Source organism: Myripristis murdjan, chromosome 7, assembly GCF_902150065.1.
Source record: "Myripristis murdjan chromosome 7, fMyrMur1.1, whole genome shotgun sequence".
Taxonomy (NCBI): domain Eukaryota; kingdom Metazoa; phylum Chordata; class Actinopteri; order Holocentriformes; family Holocentridae; genus Myripristis; species Myripristis murdjan.
In genome coordinates, this window is record NC_043986.1 from 8,770,656 (window position 1) to 8,798,519 (window position 27,864).

The 27,864-nt window shown below is 42.2% G+C and overlaps 3 protein-coding genes across 5 annotated transcripts; 1 reads left to right on the forward strand and 2 right to left on the reverse strand.

The window, feature by feature from the left end:
* Window positions 1-1,639: 1,639 nt before the first annotated feature.
* Window positions 1,640-18,395, forward strand: selenok (selenoprotein K). 3 transcript variants are annotated; one of them, XM_030055375.1, is made up of 5 exons: window positions 1,640-1,730; window positions 15,395-15,485; window positions 16,300-16,374; window positions 16,726-16,821; window positions 18,035-18,395. In XM_030055375.1, the coding sequence occupies exons 1-5, from the start codon at window positions 1,712-1,714 to the stop codon at window positions 18,036-18,038; spliced, it is 285 nt and encodes a 94-aa protein (XP_029911235.1). In that variant the 5' UTR covers window positions 1,640-1,711; the 3' UTR covers window positions 18,039-18,395. The 3 variants fall into 3 exon arrangements, with proteins under 3 accessions (XP_029911235.1, XP_029911236.1, XP_029911234.1); XM_030055374.1 differs by lacking the exon at window positions 1,640-1,730 and adding an exon at window positions 13,726-13,865; XM_030055376.1 differs by lacking the exons at window positions 1,640-1,730; window positions 18,035-18,395 and adding an exon at window positions 13,725-13,865 and having other exon boundaries at window positions 16,726-16,825.
* LOC115361761 (protein bfr2-like) lies at window positions 8,614-12,706 on the reverse strand. Its single transcript, XM_030055377.1, has 3 exons — window positions 12,603-12,706; window positions 10,601-10,670; window positions 8,614-9,423 (listed from the first exon to the last, which is right to left on the reverse strand). Exons 1-3 carry the CDS (start codon window positions 12,689-12,691, stop codon window positions 9,343-9,345), a joined length of 240 nt encoding a protein of 79 aa, XP_029911237.1. The 5' UTR covers window positions 12,692-12,706; the 3' UTR covers window positions 8,614-9,342.
* Window positions 18,396-18,681: 286 nt separating the features above from the next.
* On the reverse strand, window positions 18,682-27,839 carry actr8 (actin related protein 8). The gene is made up of 13 exons (XM_030055371.1): window positions 27,549-27,839; window positions 26,269-26,439; window positions 26,031-26,141; window positions 24,718-24,822; window positions 24,148-24,321; window positions 23,336-23,429; window positions 22,969-23,101; window positions 22,696-22,849; window positions 22,395-22,490; window positions 22,116-22,256; window positions 20,808-21,114; window positions 19,812-19,975; window positions 18,682-19,473 (listed from the first exon to the last, which is right to left on the reverse strand). Exons 1-13 carry the CDS (start codon window positions 27,687-27,689, stop codon window positions 19,330-19,332), a joined length of 1,935 nt encoding a protein of 644 aa, XP_029911231.1. The 5' UTR covers window positions 27,690-27,839; the 3' UTR covers window positions 18,682-19,329.
* Window positions 27,840-27,864: the final 25 nt, after the last annotated feature.

Here is a 27,864-nt window from a genome sequence, read left to right on the forward strand (position 1 = left end):
GAGTTACAGAGGCTGCACTATTTGTCAGTCTCCATCATCTTTCAGCGCCCAAAGAGGTCTGACAATCAGCATTTTTCGTTCAAGTGCCCAAGCAGCATGAGTGAACTAACAGAGTTTGAGAGAGGCCAGATAGTCGGCGCCCGGCTCGCAGGTGCCTCAGTCACCCAAACTGCACAGATGTTGAACGTGTCCCGGGGAACTGTGTCCAAAATCATGACCGCATATGACAAACACGGGAAGACTGCATCGGCGAAGAAGAACAGTGGCCGCAAGTCAAAGCTCACCGAAAAGGACAGGGAGACGCTTATCGAGATAGTCGATAAACACCCCGAGACTACAGCCTCGAAAATAACCACAGAACTGAACAGACACCTCTCTGGCACGGTGTCGACAAAAACTGTGCGCCGGGAGCTTCACAGAGCCGGTATTTATGGCCGAGCCGTCAGTCGGAAACCAGCATCTGGCACAGAACCAGCATCCGGCACAGAAAAGAAATCTGTGGAGGAGAAAACCAAGCCTGAAGTTCAGACCGGCACACAGGAGTGACAAGGTCTGATGCCACAGGAGTAACTTTCACTTTAACACGAGGCCTTCAGTCCACGACGTCTGTATTTTTTCCAAGCTTTGTCATTGCTTGTGACCGATGAACACTTCCAGTAACTTAAGCTCAGTTTATACTGTAAAAACCTGGGCTAAAGAGTCTGATCTATCCAGACTGTCAAAACAAATGTATGTTTAATAAAGTCTTTTTGCATAAACTTTCACCTGTCTGTGTCTGTGCATCGTGTGGCAGTTTTGTTTTTATGAACCCTTCTCGCTGCAAACCCTGCACAACATGGATGCAATACATAACTGATGAATATCAGGCTGCTGCCACAGTGCAAAACATACGAGACAACTTGTGGCTCTGGGTATCAACAGGTGAAGTAGGAGAGCAACAGTATTGAGAGCTGTAGAGGAATCCACCATTTTGCTGCTGTTTGGCTGCACACAGTCTCTATTTGAACTGTGGAAAATAAAGTATGAAGTTATTCAGATAGTACACATAAACTGATGAGGTATTCATTCATTCAGTATCATTAAACATAAATTTTGAGGGGGGCGTGAATCCAAGTCATGAAAAACTCCTATTCCGAGATTAAAATCGTGAATTTTTGAGAAAGAAAAAAAAAAAACTCAATTTCTGAGATCATGGTCACAAATTAACGCGAGAAAAAGCGAGAAGAATCGTTTTTCTTATGCTGTCAAATTTAGTAAGAGGAAAAACTGGTACTTTTAATCCTGAGGCACAATATTACCATCAGCAGCAGACTTGGGCCGATTCAGAGGAAAACAATAAGTGATTCTGGGCTAAAATCACCAGGATCTCCTTGTTACAGGTTATGTAAGTAATATGATGCCTCAGCCAAGAAAAGAAAACATTTTTCTTAGTTTTTTTCTCGTAAATTTGTGACATATAATCTCAGAGTTTTCGAGTTTTTTCTCTTAAAAAGTGTTTTTTCTTCTAGCAAAGAGGAGTTTAATCTGAAGTATATTAACCCCTGTCGCTCCACATGTTTTGCCCACATCAGCCCCACCTCGCCCGCCCACGTGTTTCTGATTGCAGCCACCTGCGGCTCCAAGGCCCTCCCTGTGCGTCAGCGTGACGTATGCAGCGAATGCGGAAGTGCAGCGCTAATCGTAAACAACAGCTGTAACGCTGCTGTCAAAGATGGTGTACGTCTCTAACGGTGAGTAGCCGGGTACGGATTGTAAGGACACGGACTGTTTTGCTGACGACGATTTCTGGATTCTGGACGAGGCGGTTGACATAAACTGGTTTGTGACTGGATCAGGATGGCGAATCAGGGGGTGGAAGTGGATGATAATGATGATGAAATGGAGTTTGATGAATGGTCTCTAGTTTCTAGTGGAGGAAGGCGAGGAAGAGGCAGGCGTGAGGGAATTAACCAAAATAGTAAAAGAAACCGGGACGGGAATAGTTCAGAGGAAGACAGGAGAGGTGCTTGGAAAAAAACTGGTAAGGGAGGAATTCAAAATAATCCTTAAATTCAGAGAGGAAGATAAGCGTGTTAATCTGAGTCCGGTAGTGCTGTCTAGGGAATTGAGAAAGAAATTAGGAGAGGTGGAGACGGCTAAGACTCTCAGGGATGGAAACCTGTTGATTATATGTGGAGCGGAGGATCAGAAGAAAAGGGCATTGGCAATGGAAAGTGTTTGCAAGAAGGTAATTAGTGAAAGAAGGATTCTGGGAGAGAATAAAGTGGTAAGAGGAGTAATAACAGGGATTCCGGTGGATGAAGATTTGGATAGGATTAAAAGGAGTATTGTGGGGGGCGAGGTAAGTAGAGCAAAGAGACTGCAGAAAACACTTGATGGGGAAAGGGTGGACAGTTTGTCTGTTCTTCTGGAGTTTCAGGGATCAGTGCTTCCAGGAAAAGTCAAAATAGGGTGTATGAGCTTTCCAGTTAGGCCATATGTTCCGCCGCCACTTCGATGCTACAAATGCCAGAGATATGGACATATTGCAGTGGTGTGTAGAGGGAAGCAGAGGTGCCCCAAATGTGGAGGTGAGCATAGAATGGAGGAGTGCAAAGAGGATGCACAAAATAAATGTTGCAATTGTGGTGGGCAACACAGGGCTACGTTTGGTGGCTGTGAAGTGAGGAAAGGGGCTGTTGAAGTTGAGCAAGTCAAAGTGACTAACAACATAAGCTATGCAGAAGCAGTGAAGAGGGCACAAGGACAAAAGGGAAGGGGTGACACAATGAACCCAGGTCCTAGAGTAGAGGAAGATCGAACAGAGAAGACCAATATAGAGCTGCCAGTCGACAAATTAATTCTGTTCATGGCCTATGTTATTAATTGCACTGATCAAGTTAAACACAAAACAGAGAAGGTTAAAATAATTGTGAGGGGTGCTGAAAAGTTTTTGGGTATGAAAGGGATGTCTTGGGAACAAATGAACAAAAGACTTGAAACAGAAGGAAAACCAGGAGGCTCAAGTGAGAAAGCAAACTGATTATTATACAGTGGAACGCAAGAAGTCTCTTAGCAAACGGTCAAGAATTTAAAGGATTCATTGAAGATTTGGAAAAGAAACCAGAAATAATATGTGTTCAGGAAACCTGGCTTAAACCATCATTAGAATTTGTAATTAAAGGATATGATAATATTCGCAGAGATAGAGGAGAGGGCAGTGGAGGAGGATGTGCAATATTTGTGAAACAAGGAATACAATACCGAGTTTTGAGGAAAGGAACACTGTTAGAATACGTAATAGTTGAAATTTGGACAAAGGAAGGTAATATTAAAATAGTAAACTTTTACAACCCATGTAAAAGGTTATCAGTGGAGTTATTGGATGAACTACCTGTGCATTTAGAGGGGAAAGTGATATGGTGTGGGGATTTTAATGCCCACAGTACATTATGGGGTAGCTGTAATGATGAGAATGGTACAGTGATAGAGGAGTTAATGGAGAGTAAAAATCTAGTATGTTTAAATGACGGGAGTGGGACAAGAATTAATATGAGAACAGGTTTGGAATCGGCGATAGATCTTACAGTTGTGTCAGATTCATTGGCAGGTGTTTGTACATGGAAAGTGATAAAAGAAACGACTGTTGGCAGTGATCACTATCCTATTAGCACTGTATTAGGTATGGAATTAGAGAAATATGATAGTGAAGGAGTGGAGATGTGGGCTTTTGGGAGGGCTGATTGGGAGAAATTTGAATATATTTGTGCTAAAGAAATGGAAATGATTGATATTAATGAAGATGTTGATAAATTGAATCTTTCTGTTTGTGAAGCTATTTTAGAGGCAGCAAGGAAAACCATTCAGAAGAAGGGAGGTAAGCACATAAAAAAGATTGTTCCGTGGTGGACAAATGAGTGTGACAAAGCAATTAAACAGCGAAATAAAGCTTTTAAAATGTTGAAAAGAAATCACAGTTTTCAGAATCTCATTGAATACAAAAGAATGGTGGCAAATGTAAGGCGAGTCATAAAGAACGCAAAGAAGAAATATTGGAGGGCATTTTGTAACACAGTAGGAAGAGAGACAGAAATTGGGAAAATTTGGGGAATGATAAAAAGAATGAATGGGATTAAAAGAGAATATGGATATCCAGTATTAAAGGAAGGTGAAACAATAGCAGTGAAAGATGAAGAAAAAGCAGAGATGCTGGTAAAGGTGTTTGCAAAAATTCATAGCTCAGAAAATATCAGTGGGGAAGGGAGAAGAGGGAGGGAAACCACAATAGTAGAGAATGAAGAGTTGATACAGTTTGAAGAAGATCCCAATGATTTATTAAATGAGACATTTTCAAAGACAGAACTAAACCGCGCTCTCAACAAAACCAAGATGTCAGCACCAGGGAAAGATCAGATTTGTTATATAATGTTGGAACATCTCAGTGAATCATCCAAGGAAATTTTATTGGAATTATATAATAAAGTGTGGGAGGGTGGGAAATTGCCAAAAAGTTGGAAAGAGGCGGTGGTAGTTCCAATACGCAAACCAGGGAAAGATTGCACAAATCCAGGGAATTATCGACCTATAGCTTTAACATCTAACATCTGTAAAGTAATGGAGAAAATGATAAATGACAGGTTAACATATTATGTAGAAAGTAAAGGGTATATAACCAAATATCAGAGTGGTTTTAGAAAAGGAAGAAACACTATGGATCCAGCTGTATGTTTAGAATATGAGGTGAGAAAGGCACAGATAAATAGAGAAAGTGTAGTGGCTGTGTTCTTCGATGTAGAGAAGGCATATGACATGATGTGGGGAGAGGGATTATTAATAAAACTGTGGAAACTAGGTATCAAAGGGCGTATATATAGATGGATTAAGAATTTCTTATTTGAAAGATGTATACAAGTAAGAATAGGGAAAGGTTACTCAGAGAAAATATATATTGAAAACGGAACGCCTCAAGGGAGTATAATAAGTCCATTATTGTTTTCTATAATGATAAATGATGTATTTATGAGTTTAGAAAATGAAATGGGGGTATCTCTTTTTGCGGATGATGGGGCAATTTGGAAAAGGGGAAGAAATTTAGAATTCATTGTTAAAAATATGCAAAATGCAATCACAAAAATAGAGGAGTGGTCATATAAATGGGGATTTAAATTTTCAGTGGATAAAACAAAGATGATGTTTTTTACAAGGAAAAGAATTGATAAAGCAATAAAACTAAAACTGTACAATCAAGAACTGGAGAGAGTGAAGCAATTTAAGTTTTTAGGAATATGGTTTGATGAGAGAATCACATGGGCAGTACATATTCAAAAGGTGGTGGATAAATGTAAAAAAGTGTTAAATGTGATGAGGTGCTTGGTAGGAACTGAATGGGGGGCAGATAGAAGCGCACTAAAGGCCATTTATTGTGGATTGATTAGATCTGTTTTAGATTATGGATGTGTTGTGTATGGATCAGCAGCAAATACAACATTAAAAAAGCTGGATAGTATTCAATACCAAGCATTGAGACTATGTACAGGTGCAATTAAAACAACTCCAACAGCAGCATTACAGGTAGAAATGGGAGAATTACCATTAGATATGAGGAGGCTGCAGATATCATTGGTGTATTGGGTCAACTTAAGGATACAAGGAAGTTTATTTGTCATTATACAACAGGTTGAATAATGAAATTAAAGTGTGGTTCCCTCTTGATTGATTAATTGATTGTATAGAAAATAAAATTATTAAACATGGAGGAGTGCAGATGGTGCATTTAGTAGTCTCACAGCTTGAGGGAAGAAGCTGCTCTGTAGTCTGGTTGTACGGCAGCGGATACTTCTGTATCTTTTGCCTGATGGCAGCAGGGTGAACAGGCTGTGGCTGGGGTGGGTGTTGTCTTTTAGGATCCTTTTGGCTCTGCGCTGGCACCTCACCTCCCCGATATCACTGATGCTTGGTAGATGGGTGCCAATGATGTTTTGGGCAGTTTTAATCACTCGTTGCAGAGTCTTCCTGTCCTGGGCCGTGCACATCCCATGCCAGTTTGTGATGTTTCCAGTCAGGATGCTTTCAATCGCTCCTTTGTAGAAGCTGACAAGAACTTGGCGTGGGTATTTTGCTTTCTTAAGTTTCCTTAAGAAATACAGCCGTTTCTGGGCTTTTTTAACCAGGGCAGAGATATGTGAAGTCCATGTTAGGTTCTCTGTTATGTTGATTCCCAGGAACTTAAAACTGCTCACTTGCTCCACCTCAGCTCCATTAATGTAGACAGGGTTGTGTGTCTTTGCCTCTTTTTTTCGAAAATCAACTATCAGCTCTTTGGTTTTGCTGACAAAAAAAAGGGTCACAGTAAAAAAAGGGTCACAGTAAGGGTCACAGTAAAAAGGGTCACAGTAAAGAGCATCCGACAGTAAAGAGCATCCGACAAAACTCACTCTAGAACCATGTGGGGAAAAGGAAAAAAGGGACAGTAAAAGCTTTGGTTGGGTAATGAATCAGAAAACAAAGAAATCAGAAAACAAAAGAAATTGAAATAGCACATTTAAACGTGAGTCAGACAGTACCATTGCCAGCTATACCACCTTGGATATTGCCAAATGCCACAGTGGATTTCACTCTACTAACACAAAGCAAGGACAGAAAGGGTGTTTATAATTTTCAGACCATTCAGATATACATAGAAGGTTATAGCAATTACGTTAAGGTATATACAGATGCATCAAAGAATTCAGTCAAGACAGGAGTAGCGTTTATTGTCCCAGAGTTTCACGTCACAGTCGGGAAAAGGATCAGTGGGGAAGTGTCTGTGTACACAGGGGAAATGTTGGCAATATTATTAGCAATGCAGTGGGTGGAAGAAATAAGGCCACTGAGAACAGTGATTTGTTCAGATTCAAGTTCAGCACTAACCAGTTTACAAAACAGTCAGTCACACAGTAGGTCAGACATTTTGATCGAGATACAACAAACACTATACAGAATACAAATGATGGGGATTACAGTGGTATTTTTATGGGTACTGGAGTCGGAATAGGAGTTTTTCGTGACTTGGATTTTTATATTTAATGATACTGAATGAATGAATACCTCATCAGTTTATGTGTACTATCTGAGTAACTTCATACACTATATTACCAAAAGTATTCGCTCACCTGCCTTTACTCATACTATGAACTGAAGTGCCATCCCATTCCTAACCCATAGAGTTCAATATGATGTCGGTCCACCTTTTGCAGCTATTACAGCTTCAACTCTTCTGGGAAGACTGTCCACAAGGTTGAGGAGAGTGTTTATAGGAATTTTTGACCATTCTTCCAAAAGCGCATTGGTGAGGTCACACACTGATGTTGGTCGAGAAGGCCTGGCTCTCAGTCTCCGCTCTAATTCATCCCAAAGGTGTTCTATCGGGTTCAGGTCAGGACTCTGTGCAGGCCAGTCAAGTTCATCCACACCAGACTCTGTCATCCATGTCTTTATGGACCTTGCTTTGTGCACTGGTGCACAGTCATGTTGGAAGAGGAAGGGGCCCGCTCCAAACTGTTCCCACAAGGTTGGGAGCATGGAATTGTCCAAAATGTTTTGGTATCCTGAAGCATTCAAAGTTCCTTTCACTGGAACTAAGGGGCCAAGCCCAGCTCCTGAAAAACAACCCCACACCATAATTCCTCCTCCACCAAATTTCACAGTCGGCACAATGCAGTCTGAAATGTACCGTTCTCCTGGCAACCTCCAAACCCAGACTCGTCCATCAGATTGCCAGATGGAAAAGCGTGATTCATCACTCCAGAGAACGCGTCTCCACTGCTCTACAGGCCAGTGGCGGCCTGCTTTACACCATTGCATCCGACGCTTTGCATTGCACTTGGTGATGTGTGGCTTGGCTGCAGCTGCTCGGCCATGGAAACCCATTCCATGAAGCTCTCTGCGTACTGTACTTGGGCTAATCTGAAGGTCACATGAAGTTTGTAGCTCTGTAGCAATTGACTGTGCAGAAAGTCGGCGACCTCTTTGCACTATGCGCTTCAGCATCCGCTGACCCCTCTCCGTCACTTTACGTGGCCTACCACTTCGTGGCTGAGTTGCTGTTGTTCCCAAACGCTTCCATTTTGTTATAATAGAGCTGACAGTTGACTGTGGAATATTTAGGAGCGAGGAAATTTCACGACTGGATTTGTTGCACAGTTGGCATCCTATGACAGTTCCACGCTGGAATTCACTGAGCTCCTGAGAGTGGCCCATTCTTTCACAAATGTCTTGTTTCACAGTCTGCATGCCTGAGTGCTTGATTTTATACACCTGTGGCCAGGCCAAGTGATTAGGACACCTGATTCTGATCATTTGAATGGGTGAGCGAATACTTTTGGTAATATAGTGTACTTTATTTTCCACAGTTCAAATAGAGACTGTGTGCAGCCAAACAGCAGCAAAATGGTGGATTCCTCTCCAGCTCTGAATACTGTTGCTCTCCTACTTCACCTGTTGATACCCAGAGCCACAAGTTGTGTCTCCTATGTTTTGGTCAGTGACAGCAGCCTGATATTCATCAGTTATGTATTGCATCCATGTTGTGCAGGGTTTGCAGCGAGAAGGGTTCATAAAAACAAAACTGCCACACGATGCACAGACACAGACAGGTGAAAGTTTATGCAAAAAGACTTTATTAAACATACATTTGTTTTGACAGTCTGGATAGATCAGACTCTTTAGGTTTATACAGTATAAACTGAGCTTAAGTTACTGGAAGTGTTCATCAGTCACAAGCAATGACAAAGCTTGGAAAAAATACAGACGTCGTGGACTGAAGGCCTCGTGTTAAAGTGAAAGTTACTCCTGTGGCATCAGACCTTGTCACTCCTGTGTGCCGGTCTGAACTTCAGGCTTGGTTTTCTCCTCCACAGATTTCTTTTCTATGCCGGATGCTGGTTCTGTGCCAGATGCTGGTTTCCGACCAACGATTTTTGAGGCTGTAGTCTCGGGGTGTTTATCGACTATCTCGATAAGCGTCTCCCTGTCCTTTTCGGTGAGCTTTGACTTGCGGCCACTGTTCTTCTTTGCCGATGCAGTCTTCCCGTGTTTGTCATATGCGGTCCTGATTTTGGACACGGTTCCCCGGGACAAATTCAACATCTGTGCAGTTTGGGTGACTGAGGCGCCTGCGAGCCGGGCGCCGACTATCTGGCCTCTCTCAAACTCTGTTAGTTCACTCATGCTGCTTGGGCACTTGAACGAAAAATGCTGATTGTCAGACCTCTTTGGGCGCTGAAAGATGATGGAGACTGACAAATAGTGCAGCCTCTGTAACTCTCAACAGTTACCTCAAAATAAAAGTCCTTTATCAGGTGGTGTTTCCGTTATTTTGTCCACTCAGGCACAATAACCAAGGCAGACAGATTCCTGTTTCCTTTCCAAACAGACCCGGAGCTGTGCCTGTGTCTTCACTGGCATCTACATGAAAGAGATGAAAACACACAGAGTTGTTATTATGCAGTTATAAACCCCCCTATTATCTTCGTTTAACACCTCTGAATACGTGCTGAACCTTTTTTTTGCTTCATATCCAATGATTCATTATTTACCAATGGACAAAACTTAACCTTAACCTGATGATATGTTTTCAATGTCCTGGACACATTTTGAATGCATCAATGTTTCCTTGGGATCAATTTGACCCCCAGGGAAACACTGATATGTTGATATTATGTAAGATAATCCTTGTTTATAGTGTTTATATTGCTTACTGCTATTTATCATGTGTAAACTGTATATTTCTTCTAAATTTGCACATTGACCTACCTCTATGCACATTTTATACACCCATGCACACATTTTTTTCTGTTTTTTTTTTTTTGTTGCACATTGCTTTTTGCACACTGGGTTGTACTTAGATCTTATTCTGTTGTACTCAGATCTTATTCTGTTGTACTTAGATCTTATTCTTTATTTTATTTTTTTATTTACTTAATCTGTAATCTGTGGATACTGCTGAAAAAATGCGAATTTCCTGCGGGATGAATAAAGTATCTATCTATCTATCTATCTATCTATCTGTCTATCTATCTATCTATCATATCAACATAATATCAACATTTTGCATAAATTCATTTTAGCTGTTTTTGAAGACACTGAGGAACTATAACCTGCCATTTATTATAGCCAAAAAACTTTGCTGTGCTTCAGGGCCCTCACCAAACACAACCACAGCTGCAGCAGGGCCACAGCCACTGATAGTTAATGTGACTTTTTGCAGGGAAAATCCTGATTCCCACATGAACTTTGACGTGTATGGAGGAGTAAGTGAGTTTTTATTTATGTTTTAGGGCTATTCAAGTAGTCAGGAAGAACATAAAGTACCTAATGCATAAACTTGGGTAACAGTTTTTATTAAAAGTCACGTTTAAGCTGCTGCCAGCTGTTGAAGCGGGCTGGTAAATGTGGAGGCAGCAGGAGGCTGAGCTGGGCGCTAACGCTAGCCGGACTGCAGCCTCACACTGCGGCGGCCGGGCGGCGGACAGCTCCGAGCTCCGTTTGTACCGGCGACATGTTTATTCACCAAAACACAACCGTGTTTAAAGTCACCTCATAACATGCAGCCATATTACAGTAAAGGACACGCTGTACTCACCTGGACAGTCGTGTTGCAGTATGACCACCAGCCAGACTTGGTGACTGTGCCCTGCTGTCCAGGACCTGACCTGAGACAGAGACATAGACAGAGAGAGAGACACACACAGACAGACAGACAGAGAGAAAAGTTTATTTGGCAAAATACCTTACAAAGAGCAAATGTCGAAAAAGTGCTTCACATGCCTAAAATGTTAAAGAAAGGCCCATGAAAAACAAACAAACAAAAAAAAACACATACAAACACAGAGACAGACACACAATTTGCCAGGCAAGACACGCCCATTTGAAAAAGTAAGTCTTTAGATGCTTTTTAAAAGCTTGAACAGAGAAAACCAGATTGTATCTCTAAAAGAGGTGCATTCCCCAGTGTTGCATGCTCGACCATCTTTTGTTACAGCTGAGGGAAGGGACCCGATACACTGAGGCTTGGGAGCTGCACTATCTGAAGCAATGAGAGAGAGAGAGACACACACACACACACACACACACACACACACACACACACACACACACACACACACAGAGAGAGAGATGAGAGATGATGAGAGGAGAGGACGATTAGAGAGAGGAGAGGAGAGCGAGAGGAGACGAGAGAGAGAGAGGAGAGAGAGAGAGAGAGAGAGAGAGAGAGAGAGAGAGAGAGAGAGAGAGAGAGAGAGAGAGAGAGAGAGAGAGAGAGATTTGGTGTACATGTCCTACATATCTGCATGTTTGTGATGCATCCAAACATGTATCATCATACACTACTCACAAAAAGTTTGAGATATTTGGCTTTTGGGTGAAATTTATGGAAAATGTAAAAAGTTCATGCTACAGTGATATTATATCATGAAAGTAGGGCATTTAAGTAGAAGCATACACTGGTGATTTCCTCATCTCAAACAATTTCTTGAAACAAAAGCCAACAACAGTGGTGGATATACCACAACAAAAAATGTCAGTGTCAATAACTTGTCATGTGCCCTTGAGCATCAATTACAGCTTGACAACGACGTCTCATGCTGTTCACAAGTCGACTTATTGTCTGCTGAGGCATGGCATCCCACTCTTCTTGAAGGGCGGCCCTCAGGACATTGAGGTTCTGGGGTACAGAGCTCCGAGCCTCTACACGGCGACTCAGCTGATCCCATAGGTTTTCTATGGGATTCAGGTCTGGAGAAAGTGCAGGCCACTCCATCTGAGGAACCCCAGTCTCCAGCAGCCGTTCCCTAATGATACGACCTCGATGAGCTGGAGCATCAAACACCTGATGTGACTTTTGCCGTTAAGCTCCTTGTTAGAGAACAGCAACTTGTGCAAAAAGTACTGAAACACTGAACAGTTGGACATGTGCATTCAAAAGTTTATAGAAGGTCACATTAAGTTCACCTGTAAAGGTTATAATGCATTTTAGGTTCATCCTGAAATTTCACCTGAAAGCTGGATATCCCTAACTTTTTGTGAGTAGTGTATACACTGTGACCAGCAGGTGTTTTCTGTTTGTGCATGCTGTGTTTCTGCACATGAACATGCACTGGTTTCCCCCCGGGTGTGTGCACGTCCCATCATCACCCTCCGTGTCCAGGTGCAGGTGACCCCCCCTCCTCCTCGTCGCCTCGCCAGCACGTGACAGCAAACGGCCACGGCACCACGGCAGCTTCTCATGACGGGTCCACACACCGATTTAGCCTCCATTACCGACCACACAGCACACTGACATTAACACGCCAGGTGAGGAGGAGCCACAGACAAACAGCCGGTGGGCATTAGCTTACCTGAACACCTGAACACTTTGTTGTCCGGTAACTGTTTCTATAGAGACCGTGAGGCTGGCTAACTGGCTGTAGCTAGCGTTAGCCTGAACGGCACACAGGCCCGTTAAAACACAACCGGGCCGCTCATTTGACACCGTTTGGCTTCCTATACTGACGAAAGTACAACACAACACGACGATTTCTACACGGGCAGCCGGCTCTGAGGACAGCGAGCCGGCTAGAAGAAACACACGGAGGGCTACTCACCGTTCTTGTTCTTCTTCTTCTTGTTCTTCTTGTTCTTGTTCTTCTTCTTCTTCTTCTTCTTCTTGGGTTTTATTGGCGGTTGGCAACATGGCGATCAGTATGACTGCCTCCCCATACAATTAAATAAAAAAAAAATAAACAAATAAAATAAAGTAAATAAAGTTATATCCTCCTAATTAAATCACTTCTTCTCAAAAACTCAAACATAAACTCATAACTCTTATCCCTGACTGTTGTTGTAATATTGTCCTGATGTCAAATGGCATTTTATTGTCTTTAAGCTGTTTAATCCATTTTTGCCTGTTTACTTCATACCCCTGACAATTTATCATTACATGTTCTATGGTTTCTTGTTGCCCACATTCTCCTGTATTGTGTTTTCCCATTTTTGCTAATGTATTATTAAGTGCAGTATGTCCAAACCTAAGTCTTGATATTATTGTTTCCTCTCTTCGGTTCCGTCTTGTAGCTCTCATTCCTCCCACTTCCCTTTGTATTGTGTAAAACCAACGCCCTGTCCTGTCTTCCTCCCATTGCTTTTGCCATCTACTCCTCAATCTTTGTTTAATTATATTCTTGATTTCTGATTTACTAATATTAATTTCCAATTCAATATTTCTGCTTTTTGTTGCTTCTTTCGCAGCCTTATCTGCCTCCTCATTCCCTTTCACCCCAATGTGCGCCAGATTAAAATCGTGAATTTTTGAGAAAGAAAAAAAAAACAACTCAATTTCTGAGATCATGGTCACAAATTAACGTGAGAAAAAGTGAGAAGAATCGTTTTTCTTATGCTGTAAAATTTAGTAAGAGGAAAAACTGGTACTTTTAATCCTAAGGCACAATATTATCATCAGCAGCAGACTTGGGCCGATTCAGAGGAAAACAATAAGTGATTCTGGGCTAAAATCACCAGGATCTCCTTGTTACAGGTTATGTAAGTAATATGATGCCTCAGCCAAGAAAAGAAAACATTTTTCTTAGGTTTTTTCTCGTAAATTTGTGACATATAATCTCAGAGTTTTCGAGTTTTTTCTCTTAAAAAGTGTTTTTTCTTCTAGCAAACAGGAGTTTAATCTGAAGTATATTGTCGCTCCACATGTTTTGCCCACATCAGCCCCACCACGTGTTTCTGATTGCAGCCACCTGCGGCTCCAAGGCCCTCCCTGTGCGTCAGCGTGACGTATGCAGCGAATGCGGAAGTGTAGCGCTAATCGTAAACAACAGCAGTAACGCTGCTGTCGACGATGGTGTACGTCTCTAACGGTGAGTAGCCCTCCGTGTGTTTCTTCTAGCCGGCTCGCTGTCCTCAGAGCCGGCTACCCGTGTAGAAATCGTCGTGTTGTGTCGCACTTTCGTCAGTATAGGAAGCCAAACGGTGTCAAATGAGCGGCCCGGTTGTGTTTTAACGGGCCTGTGTGCCGTTCAGGCTAAAGCTAGCTACAGCCAGTTAGCCAGCCTCACGGTCTCTATAGAAACAGTTACCGGACAACAAAGTGTTCAGGTGTTCAGGTAAGCTAATGCCCACGGGCTGTTTGTCTGTGGCTCCTCCTCGCCTGGCTTGTTAATGTCAGTGTGCTGTGTGGTCGGTAATGGAGGCTAAATCGGTGTGTGGACCCGTCATGAGAAGCTGCCGTGGTGCCGTGGCCGTTTGCTGTCACGCGCTGATTGGCTCGCGCCTCTGAACGGATGGGGAGGGGGAGGAGGAGGGGGGTCACCTGCACCTGGACACGGAGGGTCATGATGGGACGTGCATACACCCGGGGGGAAACCAGTGCATGTTCATGTGCAGAAACACAGCATGCACAAACAGAAAACACCTGCTGGTCACAGTGTGTGTGATGATACATGCATCACAAACATGCAGATATGCAGGACATGTACACTAAATCTCTCTCTCTCTGTGTGTGTGTGTGTGTCTCTCTCTCTCTCTCATTGCTTCAGATAGTGCAGCTCCCAAGCCTCAGTGTATCGGGTCCCTTCCCTCAGCTGTAACAGTCAAATCTGAGAAATCTTTGTGTTGTTTTTGATCAGGCTGTGCACTCCCATCTACATATTAAATCGCTGACTCAGACATGCTTTGTTTCCATTTAAGAATCATTGCAAAACTCGGGTCTGTTTCATCACAGTGTGTGCCAGAGGTGATTATTCACGTTTTTATATCATCCCGGATAGACGATTGTAGTTCACTTTTCCCTTTCCTCAGCAAGTCGTGTCCGGGCTGTCTTCAGAAGACCGGGTCCAGCAGGTTGACTCATATTTTATGTTTTTCACATAGGTTACACATCAAGTGTAGGATTCATTTTTAGATCCTAGTTAACACATACAGAGTCCTGTGTGGTCAGGCAGCTGTGTGCATCTGTGACCTGCTCCATCCTTAAATCAGCAGCAGGACACTTCACGTCTTTTGACCAGGACTTGCTGGTTGTCCGTCGCTCACGACTACAAACAAAAGATTTTCGTGCCCTGAAAGTCGAGCATGCAACACTGGGGAATGCACCTCTTTTAGAGATACAATGTTAGGGTTAGTTTTTCTCTGTTCAAGCTTTTCAGAAGCAACTAAAGACTCACTTTTTCAAACAGGCCTGTCTTGCCTGGCAAATTCTGTCACTGTGTGTGTATGTGCTTTTTTGTTTGTTTGTTTACTGTTGTTTAACATTGCCTTTCTTTAACATTTTAGGCATGTGAAGCACTTTTTTGACATTTGCTCTTTGTAAGGTATTTTGCCAAATAAACTTTTCTCTCTGTCTGTCTGTCTGCGTGTCTCTCTCTGTCTCTCTCTGTCTCTGTCTCAGGTCAGGTCCTGGACAGCAGGGCACAGTCACCGTGGCGACTGTCTTTTCTGGTCGAGCTCTTCTGGGGAGCGGTAGAGTTCATCGGGCTGTTGTACGTCAATCATCATAATCACATAAACATAAAATCAGTAAGATCTAAAAGGCCAGAAGTGAACCTCACTGACAAAAAAAAAAAAATCGAAATGGTTTTCTCTGCAGTTCCACGCTGAGAGGGAGCGGTGACTTACAGCTGATGTTTAAAGAGTCCATTTTGCCAAATACATGAATAATTTTCTTACAAGGCACTTTTGATTTTTGTTTTTAAGTTTCTGAAGTGGCTAAAGGGGGCATTTAAGCATCAGACTAATACAGTGTGGAATGTGGACTTAATGTGGATTACTGCTGCTGTCATAACTAGACCTTTTATCAGAATATTCTGTTGTATTTTAATAACTATCTAAACGGAGATTAATGTGGTTAAGTCTTGGGGACATAATTCAGAAAATATCTTGTTACCCTTTATTTGTCACTCATTTCAAAAGTAACTGCTATAAATGTCATGTTATATGTGCTTTAGGAGCCGAAATTCATAAGGCCACTTTTTAAATCAACAATGTTCAAACATCTGATTGCTGAGTAAAATCAAACTAATAGAACAGGTGAACACCTAGACAAGGAGGAACACATTTTAAATATAATTTCTCCTCAAGACCAAAGAGGACAATTACAACAAAGACTAAGCTGGTTTGGGATCAGTGTTGTTTAATCATTTAGCTTTAGTGTGATGTTTACAGGGTGTGGGAACTTATTTTTTGATTGGTAACTGTAGTTGAAATAATGAATCTTTACACACTACTTGGAAAAGTAGTGACATGACTGTGTTACCACCAAACAGCTGTGCACTCTGTTCAAGTCTCATCTTTCAGTTTTCAGACGCTGGTTCAGCCTGACCTGACAAAAGACAGAAACTCCGGCCTGTCACGCTTCAGTGATGGCAGAGGGTAAGTTTCCTGAGTTCAGTTCATTTCTTTACCGTCACACATTTGTAGGGACATTAGATTTAGCAGGCAGATAGTGACAGGTGGTGAGTCCCTCCTCCAGATGTACAGAGACTAGCTGAGTGCTCGCAGGGTAAAACTAACCTGGCAGCGATCTAACCCGCTTGTCTTCATTCCCCAGAGACAGTCAAAGCAGATGTAAATGTGACTGAGAGTTGATTTGGTTCACAGACTGTTTGCTTTGGATGGTAATAAAGGATCTAGTTTCATACTAATTAAACTCTCCTCTGCGTCCTCCTCCCTCTTGCTTCACCCACTCATCTCATTATTCCATCTCTTCTTTCCCCTCTGCAGTCCTCCAGGTCCCCCTGGTGGCAGAAGGCGGATGGGCAGGATAAACCACGGTGGAGGCCCCAGTGCTCCACCCATGGGAGGGGGAGGATGAGGAAGGTGAGGTGTTTTTGTTTTTTTTTTCCCTCAGACTTTCTGAATTGCTCAGTGCATCACTGTGCTGTAATGCATGAACTCTTGTGTATCTCAAGCTGGTAACAAGCAGCCAAAGTCTAAAGACATCTTCAGCCATGGTGGCTCCTTTGAGCTTGTACACACCTCCATGTCAGTGCTATTTACCCATCAGGCCACCATGATGGTTGTTCCCCTTACTAGAGAGCACAACACCAAGGTTTCAAAAAAAAAAAAAAAAATCCAGTCAAATACTTGCTTCCGGGAATTTATTTTATAACTGTTTTAACATCTGTATGTGCTTCTGCAGAAACTGTAAGTACTATTGATTTCAACTACATTTTTGAGAAATTGTGTTTTACTCTTTAATTCCTATTTAAACTACAGTGCCCATAATCCAGAAAGTAAGTCCGTCAAGCAGAGACATTCTTGTTACCATGGAGATTTGTTCCAGGGCCAGTGCCAAACTAGAATGATAACTAGAACTAGAAAATTTAAACATTATATAAACATTATATAAACAGTATATATCCACGGTATGTTCAGTACTTCATGACTTCAGTTTTTGGGAAAAAGCCACCGCTCGTCCGTAAGCTATATGCTTAGAAAAGGTGCTGGAGCTGAACTTAAGGATAAAGAAGATAACAAAACAGTCACAGTCACAGACTACAGAGGCCATATTTAGGTCTAAATATGGCCTCTGTAGTTTACTATTTTTGGGACTGCAATTCCCATGATGCCTCTCTAGCCATTGCCATGCTTGACACAGGTGTCTGGCATTTTACAATCAAGTGATGTGACTGCTTGAACCCTCATGTTGTATTCACTTGTTCTGTATGCCTGAAGAAGGTCTATGACCGAAAGCTTGTAGTAAATTTTGATATGCACAGTGTTTAAGTGTGCGGTTGCTGTTTTGTTATCTTCTTTATGACTTCAGTTTTTAAAAGTAAAAAATAATTTCAGATAACAGGTGCAAAAAAAAGCAATGCTTCATGGGACGTCTAATTCATTCCCTGTAAAACCTGCCAAGCATGGTCTGTACCTTTCGATTTTTGTTTTTTTTATCAAATACTTTTGTTTTTTTAAATTCTGGATTGGATTTTATAAGGTCATGGTTCATCTCATAGCTTGTTTCATTGGTTCAGTTACCTATGTGAATACCTGTGTGAGGTGACTGTGGCCTGTGTGTGTGTGTCTCCAGGTAAACGCCTACACTAGATGTGTAGGCGTGGGCTGAAGCCCAGCGTCAGTCCCCTCGTTTCCTGAACGACGGCGACGTCACGGTGCTGAAGCCCCTCCTCCTCGGCTGCTGCTGCCACAAGCAGCTTTTTGACGCTTCCCTGGGAATTCCTACATGTAGGGGCCAGGACGGCCGATACTGCAGCCACCTGCACCACCACCTCCCCCCTTCCTGCTTTTGACCCCTCCCCTTCCTGTCACAGTGGTCTCTCATAGGGATGTGTGTCATGTTGCTGGCATCCCTGTTGGGAATGGTACACTTAGTGTCCCTGTTTTATATCCTTCTGTTTGATTAAAGATTTGCGCTGTCAAAACATGTCAGCGTGCTGTGTGTTTCCTGTATTGGTACAGTTGATTAATGTTAAGCAACAGTTTGGTAATACAAGGCCCTGTGTGTGTGACTGCCTGCAAGTCAGTTACATTACAAACGCTAAACAGTTTTTCTACTGGCTTCCACTGCTGCTCACATCCCATTAAAATGTTTAAATATACAGGATATAGTGATGAAGAGAGGCAGACAGTTGGAGACAGCTTTGTTTTGTTTTTTTTGTTTTGTTTTGTTTTGTTTTTTAACTGAACATGCATAATTAAAGCAAATTTGCGAAAATCTGGAAATGTCAAGCATTTATTTACACAGTTATACACATCCACATGAGTCTGACTATGGAAGAAGCACAATAATATTCACAGAATATTAATATGCGAACAACCTCTTCCTCAAGATTGTTCAACAAGTACAAAAACAAAATCACTGACTTCCTCTGGGTTGATGACTCAAGCAATACACAAAAATAGTTTAGGAATATTGTCTAACTACAACTGTCAACTTGATGGTACTGAGGTGACGCTGTCAGTGTGTAGTGCTATGATGCCCAGTCCTGCTTAACACTTAACTTCTCAAAAACCATTTTAACTATTTCATTCCATTGTGGTGTGAACCATTTTGGAGAAAAAGTTCCCTGATGGTTACTGATCAGTATTTAACAACAGGTTTGAACGGGTTTTATCATCTAAGCAAAGGCCCTCAATAACAGAGCAAAGGGAGTTTCACATTTATGTCCATGGTTATTTTGTAGAGGCGTGGTAACTTATCTTTCCAAATGGTGGTTTCATTTCACTTCTCCAAGTTTAGGAATAACTCCAGAACCTTTTCTGGATTGTCTGCCTTCCACAGAAAATACTTTGGAGGCATGAAGAAATAACATGCTCGTTCTTCTCAGCGTTTTTCTCCTGATCTCCAGTAAAAGGCGTCCGGTTTCACCAGACGAAGGCCGCTCTCTCACGGAGCATGCGGACACCGAAGCGTTGCCACTCTCTCTGGTGGATCCACATCTCCTGGGTGGTGTCCAGACATGCCAGCACCGCTCCCCCTTTCCAAGCTATCAGGCGAGGGTCCATGTCCTACAGCACACACACATGAATGTGAATGTATTTTACTGGGGCTATGTAGAGCACGCTTGAACATCTATAAAGCCGTCGTTACCAAGATGCTTCTGTTTGTTTGTTTTGAAGAGCAAGAACAAGGATGAGAGCCAACAACATTCTGACAAACTAAGCTAATGGGAAGTAGAAGCTGCACTATGCAAGATGAAAGTGCATGGTGGGCGTGGAATAATGTTTCTTAAAAGAAAAGTAAAAGAGCATAAAGGGACGTTGCTTTGTGCCATAAAGCAGGTTTAAATGAAATCTGGCTGTAAATCATCTTATTCCCAGACTACGTACTACATATCCCATGTTACCTTTGGCCGTGTGATGACTTCCACGTTGTCTACCAGCCTTCTGAAAGAGGGTGGCATCTTGTTGATGATGCGGTGAAGCAGAAACTCCTGAGCGCCGTGGAACATCAGTCCTCCTCCCACCACCAGGATGGAGCTGTACATCTTTCGTTTGGTCTCATCCGATGCTGTCAACAGAAGAGAGAAAATTTTTCTCAACGCCTGAAAATCAGAGGCTCTGATCATCTCATGTCCGGTAACATAATAAACTTAATAAATACATAATAAATACATAATACGTTAGTCAAGCTGTGATGTGCAATATGGAACTGAAGCAACACAAACAGCAATAAATGAAGAGGGGGACAGCAGCTGCTGATCTTCATCAATTTCGGCATGTTTTCTTTATTTCTCATCTTTCTGCTACTGGTGCCTTTGTCAGAAGCTGCCAATCAGCAGTGAAAGAGACAATATAAAGCTTTTGGAAATATATTATGTGTTGGACAGATATAAAATAAATCATAAGAACGGTAATCCACTCTATACACAGCCTCTATTCGGAAGACGCTTTGACCAAAAAGGCTTTAGAGTACAGTACAAGAAACAATTTGTCAATTAATTGATTCACCAATCACAGAAAGTTAATTGGTTATAATTTTAATAATAATTTTAATCTGAAATGCTGAATACAGCTTTACAAAGGTGAACAGGATGTTAAAATTTGCTTACTGTTACTCTTTAATACTTAGTGGTTTTTTTTTTTGGCTGCTGGTCAGACTAAGAAAGCAATCTGAAGACATCAATCTGCGAACTTCCCATGAGAATTTGTCATAATTTTTGACAGTTTATAGACTAAATGAGTCATCAGTTAATCAAACAAAATTCAATTCCCACTGGCCCCTGTGGGAATTGAACCCATAACTCTGCGTGTTTAGTGCCATGCTCTAACACCTGATCTCACACATTTCCTCTCTGCTTCCTTAGCGTTCCTTAGCCTCCCTCCCTCGTGTGTTTCCTTACCACAGCAGTCGATGCTGTGCAGGATGGCTTTATCCAGGCCCAGCGCCTTGCTCTCAAACTGGCTCATGATGGCCGTCTTCCTGGAGAGCAGTGCAGAGGGGGGGTCATCCACCTCTCCTGCCCCCATCAGGCACTCGCCCTGACTGGGTCCCAGCTCCATGTCCAGCTGGCTGCCTGGACCTCCACCACTGCCACCACCCCTGGGTAGGTCGGAGGAGTCCCCCATCCCTCCCTGACCGCTCATCTCACCCTCCAAACCTCCTCCTGGTCTGGACAGGGCCTTCCGGTCTGCAGCGGATTTGGAGGACTGGGTAGGAAACAGGGGAGAGGAAGAGAAGGAGAGAGGAGAGAGAGTGAGCAAAGACAGAGAAGAAGGCAAAAGGGTAGTTTGTGAGTGTGTGTGGGAAATTGTGATTATCCAATAGTGAGTGAATGTGCATAAATTGAATTCAACACAACTGGATTTATCCATCTTGGAAAGGACTGATAAGGATATCTGCATGGATACTCTATGAAAAATCCCATGAAATGGCACCTTACTTCCATTTATGCATTTTCTACTGACACAAGATGGAGTGGGACAAAATACAGGTGGAGGCCATTAAACCTGTGCCAAGTGTAGCCGGTATGTATTGTAATTATTGATGTTTGTCACCATAATAACCCAGACAGCTTCTTATCTAATTTAGATTAAACTTGTCCGGTTGCTTGGGTCAGAGCTTTCAATATCAATTTTTTTTTAAATTGGTCAAAGAATAAGCTCAAGACAGACTTCACAGCTTGTCATTTGATAATAGAAGAGGCACATCTACCAACAGCATGTGCAGGTTTAGCATCTCACTGACTGCATTTCTAATTCAAATGTATAAACCAATGGGGAATTAGTGAGGAAAGGAAATGCTTTTTTTTTTTTTTTTTTAATTTTTTGAGCATATCTCATAGTAGAGAGAAACAGGGGGGCTCAGACTCAAACCAAGGATGCTGCGATCAGGACCGAGACGCCCCAAGAAATGCTTTTTTATTTGAGAGGAGGGTTGGAGGGACAGAGATTTTTGTATAGGAATAGGAACAGCAATTTATTTATCTGAAACAGGGATAATGCACAAATAAACATTAATCTTGTAAGACAAGAAAAGATGTCTTGGGCCAGGATATAGCAACAGTTGCTAATTCCCACCTGTAGTCTCTGGACAGGTATGCCACTTAGTTCAACAAGAGGTCACCATTGAAGACAGACTCCTTACTTGGAACTCATTGTAGAATGTCCATACATTTCTGTGTGTGTGTGTGTGTGTGTGTGTGTGTTACCTGGTCTTGCTTGCTCTGCGTGCCCAGCAGGTAGTGCTCATCATGAGGGTCCTCGGAGTCGCCTTGGGAACGGTACTGAAGTGATGTCATCTTCTGACCCACGATGCCGAACGTGGTTGGGTAGAAAAGACCCATAGGTGCCTGAACAAAATCCACAGAAAAATAAAACAATTCACACTGGAAACAAACAAGAGCGGGAGAAAGAATAACCCTGAGCATCTTGATTATGTCTGTGATTATCAATCAACTCATGTTTACATGGACGCACGAGCTGAGTACCTGTAACTTTTCATCCCCCAGTCGGACCTGGTAGAGAAGAGCAGGGGCCTCTGGGAAACGTGTGCGGAATTCATGATCCTGTAGTCCTGAAATGTCCTGGTGAGACCCAGAGGAAGAGGAGAGGGAAGAATCAGGTTTAAATCAGGTTTTAAAATGCTTCTGCTTTTTGAGACTGATCAAGGTACATGAGAGCATACCCTAACACACACACACACACACACACACACACACACACACACACACACACACACACTCACACACACACTCACACACACACACAGATCCCCCCACCCACACACACTTGATCCAGATGGCAGAAGGTCTCCTTGAGATGCTGCAGCAGCTGGCAGTCCAGTCTGCTGGACAGCTGACATTCTCTGTAGGGAAAGCCTGCCCTCTGCAGGAGCCAGAAGAAACTGCGGGTCACATCTGAGCCGCCGTAGGCCAAACACAACCTGCAGAGACACAAAGACAAAGGTAGAGACACACAGATGTGACATAATATAGTTCTTAATACGGTTCTCTCTGAATAAATGATTAAATAGGGCATGAAATAAAATAAACACAGCGCCACCTGGAGTTGCGGTGGGACACTCCGTCCTCCACGCAGCAGAGGCTGGTCTTCTGGTCTCCTACATCCACGACACAAGCACTGCTCAGCCCACTGCCGAATGTGGCACACACCGACTCCTGGTGCACGATGATCGCTGCACACACACACACACACACACACACACACACACACACACACACACACACACACACACACACACACACACACACACACACAGCAGAAGATAAGGTGAGTCAACACATGACTCACCTTGATGATGATGAAGACAAAGAAAGACAGAAAGTGCAAGTGACAGCATGTGTGGTCACTGGTGGTGGTGTGTGAGTGTGTGTGTGTGTGTGTGTGTGTGTGTGTGTGTCTGAGATACCTGAGAAGCCCATGTTGAGCAGCAGCATGTTGACCATTTCCTTGATGTGCTGTCTGTTGTAAATGTCAGGGACTAACAGGATGCACCTGTAATACTGGAGACCGATAATAAACAAAAGGATAATACAAATGTATTACAGTGACAGATGAGTCAGAAACATCATCTATCGATCACATGATGCTGACAGAAAAGCCATGTGACTACTGCTACTGTTACTGTTACTGCTACTGCTGCTATTTTGTGCAGTTCAGTCTCATTTTTCTTACATTCCTTTTTTATTAAAGTTATTCCTGCAATGTGGTTTGAGCTCCTGCCATCAGCACTCTAACAAAGTGAACCTTGCTGATTCAGTGTTATCTTTTAAATCGCTTCTTACGCTGTCATTTTACAGATGTGCTTTTGTGTGTTTATGCTTTCAGTTTTACCCACTTTTTAATTTTTTTTTTTTTGACAACTCATTCGTTTTGCCACCTAATTTCTAAGCCCTTTCTATGTATTTTTCTGCTCCTTTTTTGTTCCCTTTTGTTAAGTGCTTTGAAAAAATTCTTTACTTTTAGATAAACTCCTACATAAAAACTATATGATATATAAATAAATACATCTATTATTATAGGCCAAATCATCACAATGACCTGCAACTATCATTTATTTGAGTCTGTCCATTTCACCCTATTCTTTAACTACAGTTCCCTCCTCAAGTGACCGGCAAAATGCATAACTTCCTAATTACTAAATTTTGAAGAGGACTCATAAATTCACCCCATAACCTGCCCTTACAGCCCCTGTTGATTTCCCCCAGGAACATCTCCTACCTTTAAGTCTTTGAGGGGGATCTCCAGGTGCTTCTGAATGACGTGACTCCAGATTGCCTCCAGGTCGGCTAGGACGGCGGTCAGCGAGCCTCCGCGACCCGCGTGCACGTTCAGCTGGCCTCGGACGACGGGCCAGTGGATGTTGTAGCAGTCTGATGGGTTCACATACAGCGCCTGTGTGACGGAGGAAGGACAGAAAAATGTACATGAAAATGAGACGGGAGAAAACTTAAATACAAAATGATATGTAATTTATTCATCTAGCGCACAGAGTAGCCACATACTGAGAACACAAAATGTTGGCTAACATGAGTCACCTCTGTAGACGTCATACCAAAAGCGTTTTGTGTTTCCCGCCTATATCTGCATCTAATTATTGGCAAATTATAATAAGTATTATACCTGTGGTCTCCTAGCTCTCATTAAAAAAAAGCCAAAGCCGAAATTCTTTGAGCTTTTCAGGGCCATTACTTCACAGAATTTACAAATGTACTCGCATAGACATTTTCACTGTATGTGAGCACACACACACACACACACACACACACACACACACACACACACACTGACCTCCTCCCCCACCAGGTGCAAAGGATGGTGCGCTGTGTTGGTCCACTTCACCCTGGAGCTGCTGTCCAGCACAGCCGGACGGATCTGACGGTTATATGACCTGGCCTGTGGACACACACACACACACACACACACACACACACACACACACACACACACACACACACACACACAGAGAAAACAAATGGCTTTTTTCCCACCTAAAGTTCTGAAGATGATTACATTCAGAACTATGGATGTGACACTGTATGTTTGAATAATGGAAAATCAGTGTGAACTCTCTCCTGTTATAACGAGGCATTTGTAATCAAATGACACCCTGTCTTTCACAGCTAATTAGAAGCATCTCTGCTGTTTAAAATTGTTCATATTTCTATTTTTTATATATTCCTTCTTTATAGTGTATATATTGCTTGCTGTTATTTATCATCTGTTTATACTGTAAATTTGCACATTGCCCACATCTATGCACACGTTTTTTTTGCACATTGGGTACTTAGATCTCTAGTGTCATCTTTTATTCTTTATTTTTTTATTTATTTAATCTTGTAATCTGTGGATACTATTGAAAACTGTGAATTTCCTTCGGGATGAATAAAGTATCTATCTATCTATCTATCTATCTCTATCATTGATCACGTCACGTTGATTTGACCAGAGAATATGACACCCCAGCTTTTCTCTGGCAAAGGTGCATCTCACATGAAGATGGACAGATATATCTGTGTGCCAATCAGCTCCTGCAGCTCTTCTTAAAGATCACCACCAGTGAACTATTGATTTATTAGTTTATTTGTTTATTTATTTGGCAAAGACTGCAGACGACAGCGATTCTTCACCGTTCTTCTTTCCCCTGTTGAATCTTACCATGTTACTGACTGGTTTTAAAACCAGTCTTAAAACCCATTTTTATTCATTGGCTTTTAACCCAGTTTGAGACGTCGCTCTGTTTTTATTTGTTTTATTGTCCTTTTTACTGCTTTATTGCTTTTACTGTTTTGTTGTTTTATGATCTTTTATGCACATTGATTTTAAATTATAGCATCAGACCTTGCTCTGTTTTTAATTTGTTTGATTGTTTTTATTCTTTCTATTGTTTTATTGCTCTGTTTTAATTTGTTTGATTGTTTTTATTCTTTCTACTGTTCTTTCTGTTTTGTTGTTCTATTATCATTTTTGTACAGCACTTTGTTTTCAGCTGTGGTTGTTTTTAAAGTGCTATATAAATAAAGCTGAGTTGAGTTGAGTTGAGTTACTGCTATTGGCAAATTCCAGTTTTACACGTACAAGGTCAAGGTCGCTCACTGGCTCACCTGCTCAGCGGACACAGGCGTCCTCCGCACTCCGTTGGACATCTTCTTGGACCAGATGGCTTGGTCGACCATTTTAAGACCATTCTGCCTCTGCTCGTTGCTCTCTGGTTTCTATCAGACAGGAAGATGAGATGACAATAACAAAGGGACATGTTTACAGATTTGCTGCATGACAGATAAATAAAAAGACAGGTGTCCAACTCCTACTGCGGTACATTTTGGCTCACTGGTGACATACATTAAGACCCTCTCTCAGCAGCCAGGGGTCTTCATATCGGGGCTGCCCGCTTTGCTTGTGTCTGCGGGCGATAACATGCGGGACAGTCACTGGAAGTGTGTCTGTCGCCCGGCCGATTCGGAGCATCCTCGAACCAGGATGGATAACAACCACAAAGTTGCTCTGTATCGGCTAGAAAGAAGGGGGGAAAAAATAAGACATGATATAGTTCCTCAGTGTCATCCAAAACAACTAAAGCACACCGACGTGTACAAAATGTGTACATGACACTGAAAACACACCATCATGTTAATTTCACATTTACCCATTTGTCCCCATTAAATTAGGAGACCCAATTAAATATTTGGAGACGTTAAACACTGAATGGAGTCAAACTAACCTCAAACATAACAGGAGGATTTAAATGACATTACATTAGATATGCTCTCTACTGTCAGGGGATGCGATTTTCTTGCTATCTTATGGAAGCACCACAGATAGTCCTGCCAATAACATCACCACAGTATTGATATCATAGTATTTGGTGAAACATAGTGTGATATTTGATTTGGATTATATGTTTATTATATGTTTATGTTGAACAAAATATATCCAAAATCCAAAGATCCCTCTGTGCCCAGCTACGTTCCAGCACTTTACCTCTGGCCATAGAGACGGGCAGGTTTAGGGGTGTACCTGAGGAACAGAGACTTTGTCTGCTCTGTGATTTAGAACAGACTGAAAATGAGATTCATTTTATGTTCCTTTGTCTTCTGTACGATGAGCTTAGACATGTATTTTTTTGAAAAAATGAGATTGTTATTCAATGGTTTCTTTTACCTGGATGATTATAAAAAACTGGAATTATGTTTCAGAATAGGAGTTTTTCATACAGCTAACTTTATTTGTAAAGCGTGGGAAAAGAGAAAAAAATGTGCTGTACATTTGATTTGAATTTGGTAATATATACAGTATGTAGTCCATATGTGCAGGCATATGTTGTTGATCTGTTGTTGTTTTGTTTATCTGTTTACACACTATGCAATGCTGTTTGTCATGTTTAGTGTCTTATAAGCCCATGTGGGTTGGGCACCTTGAGTGCACGACACTTAAATAAAAATTCAGTTCAATTCAATTCAATTTATTCTTTTACCCAGTGATAACTAATGGCTGGTTATTGAAAGTCGGGCTCTCCGTATTGGGAAATGGAGCAGCTCCGAGTCCAGCAGACATGAACACCCTGCTGCATGATAAAACTGTGAACATGAGTTGAGAGCTGACCGACATGAGAACAGCTTTACCTGTGCGTCCTGCAGGGGCTCCGGGATGGCCGGAGGAGCGATGGGTCTTTTGACTCCACGCTGCTGCTCCTTGTCTTTCTCCTTCTCTCGCTCTTTCTCTTTCTCCTTCCCGTTTTCTTGCTCTTTCTCGGCTTGAGTCATCGCGGCAGTTTGACTTCTTCGAATAAATTGGCCCAAAAAACTGTTAAAAGCTTGTGAATTGCTTCAGGAAGCCGTAAAAAAACAACCCAAAACCCTACCGAGTTTAACTGAATGTCTGTGACACAACTTCCGTGTTTTGTCACGTGGTACGGAGCGGCGATGTCTATTGGACGAG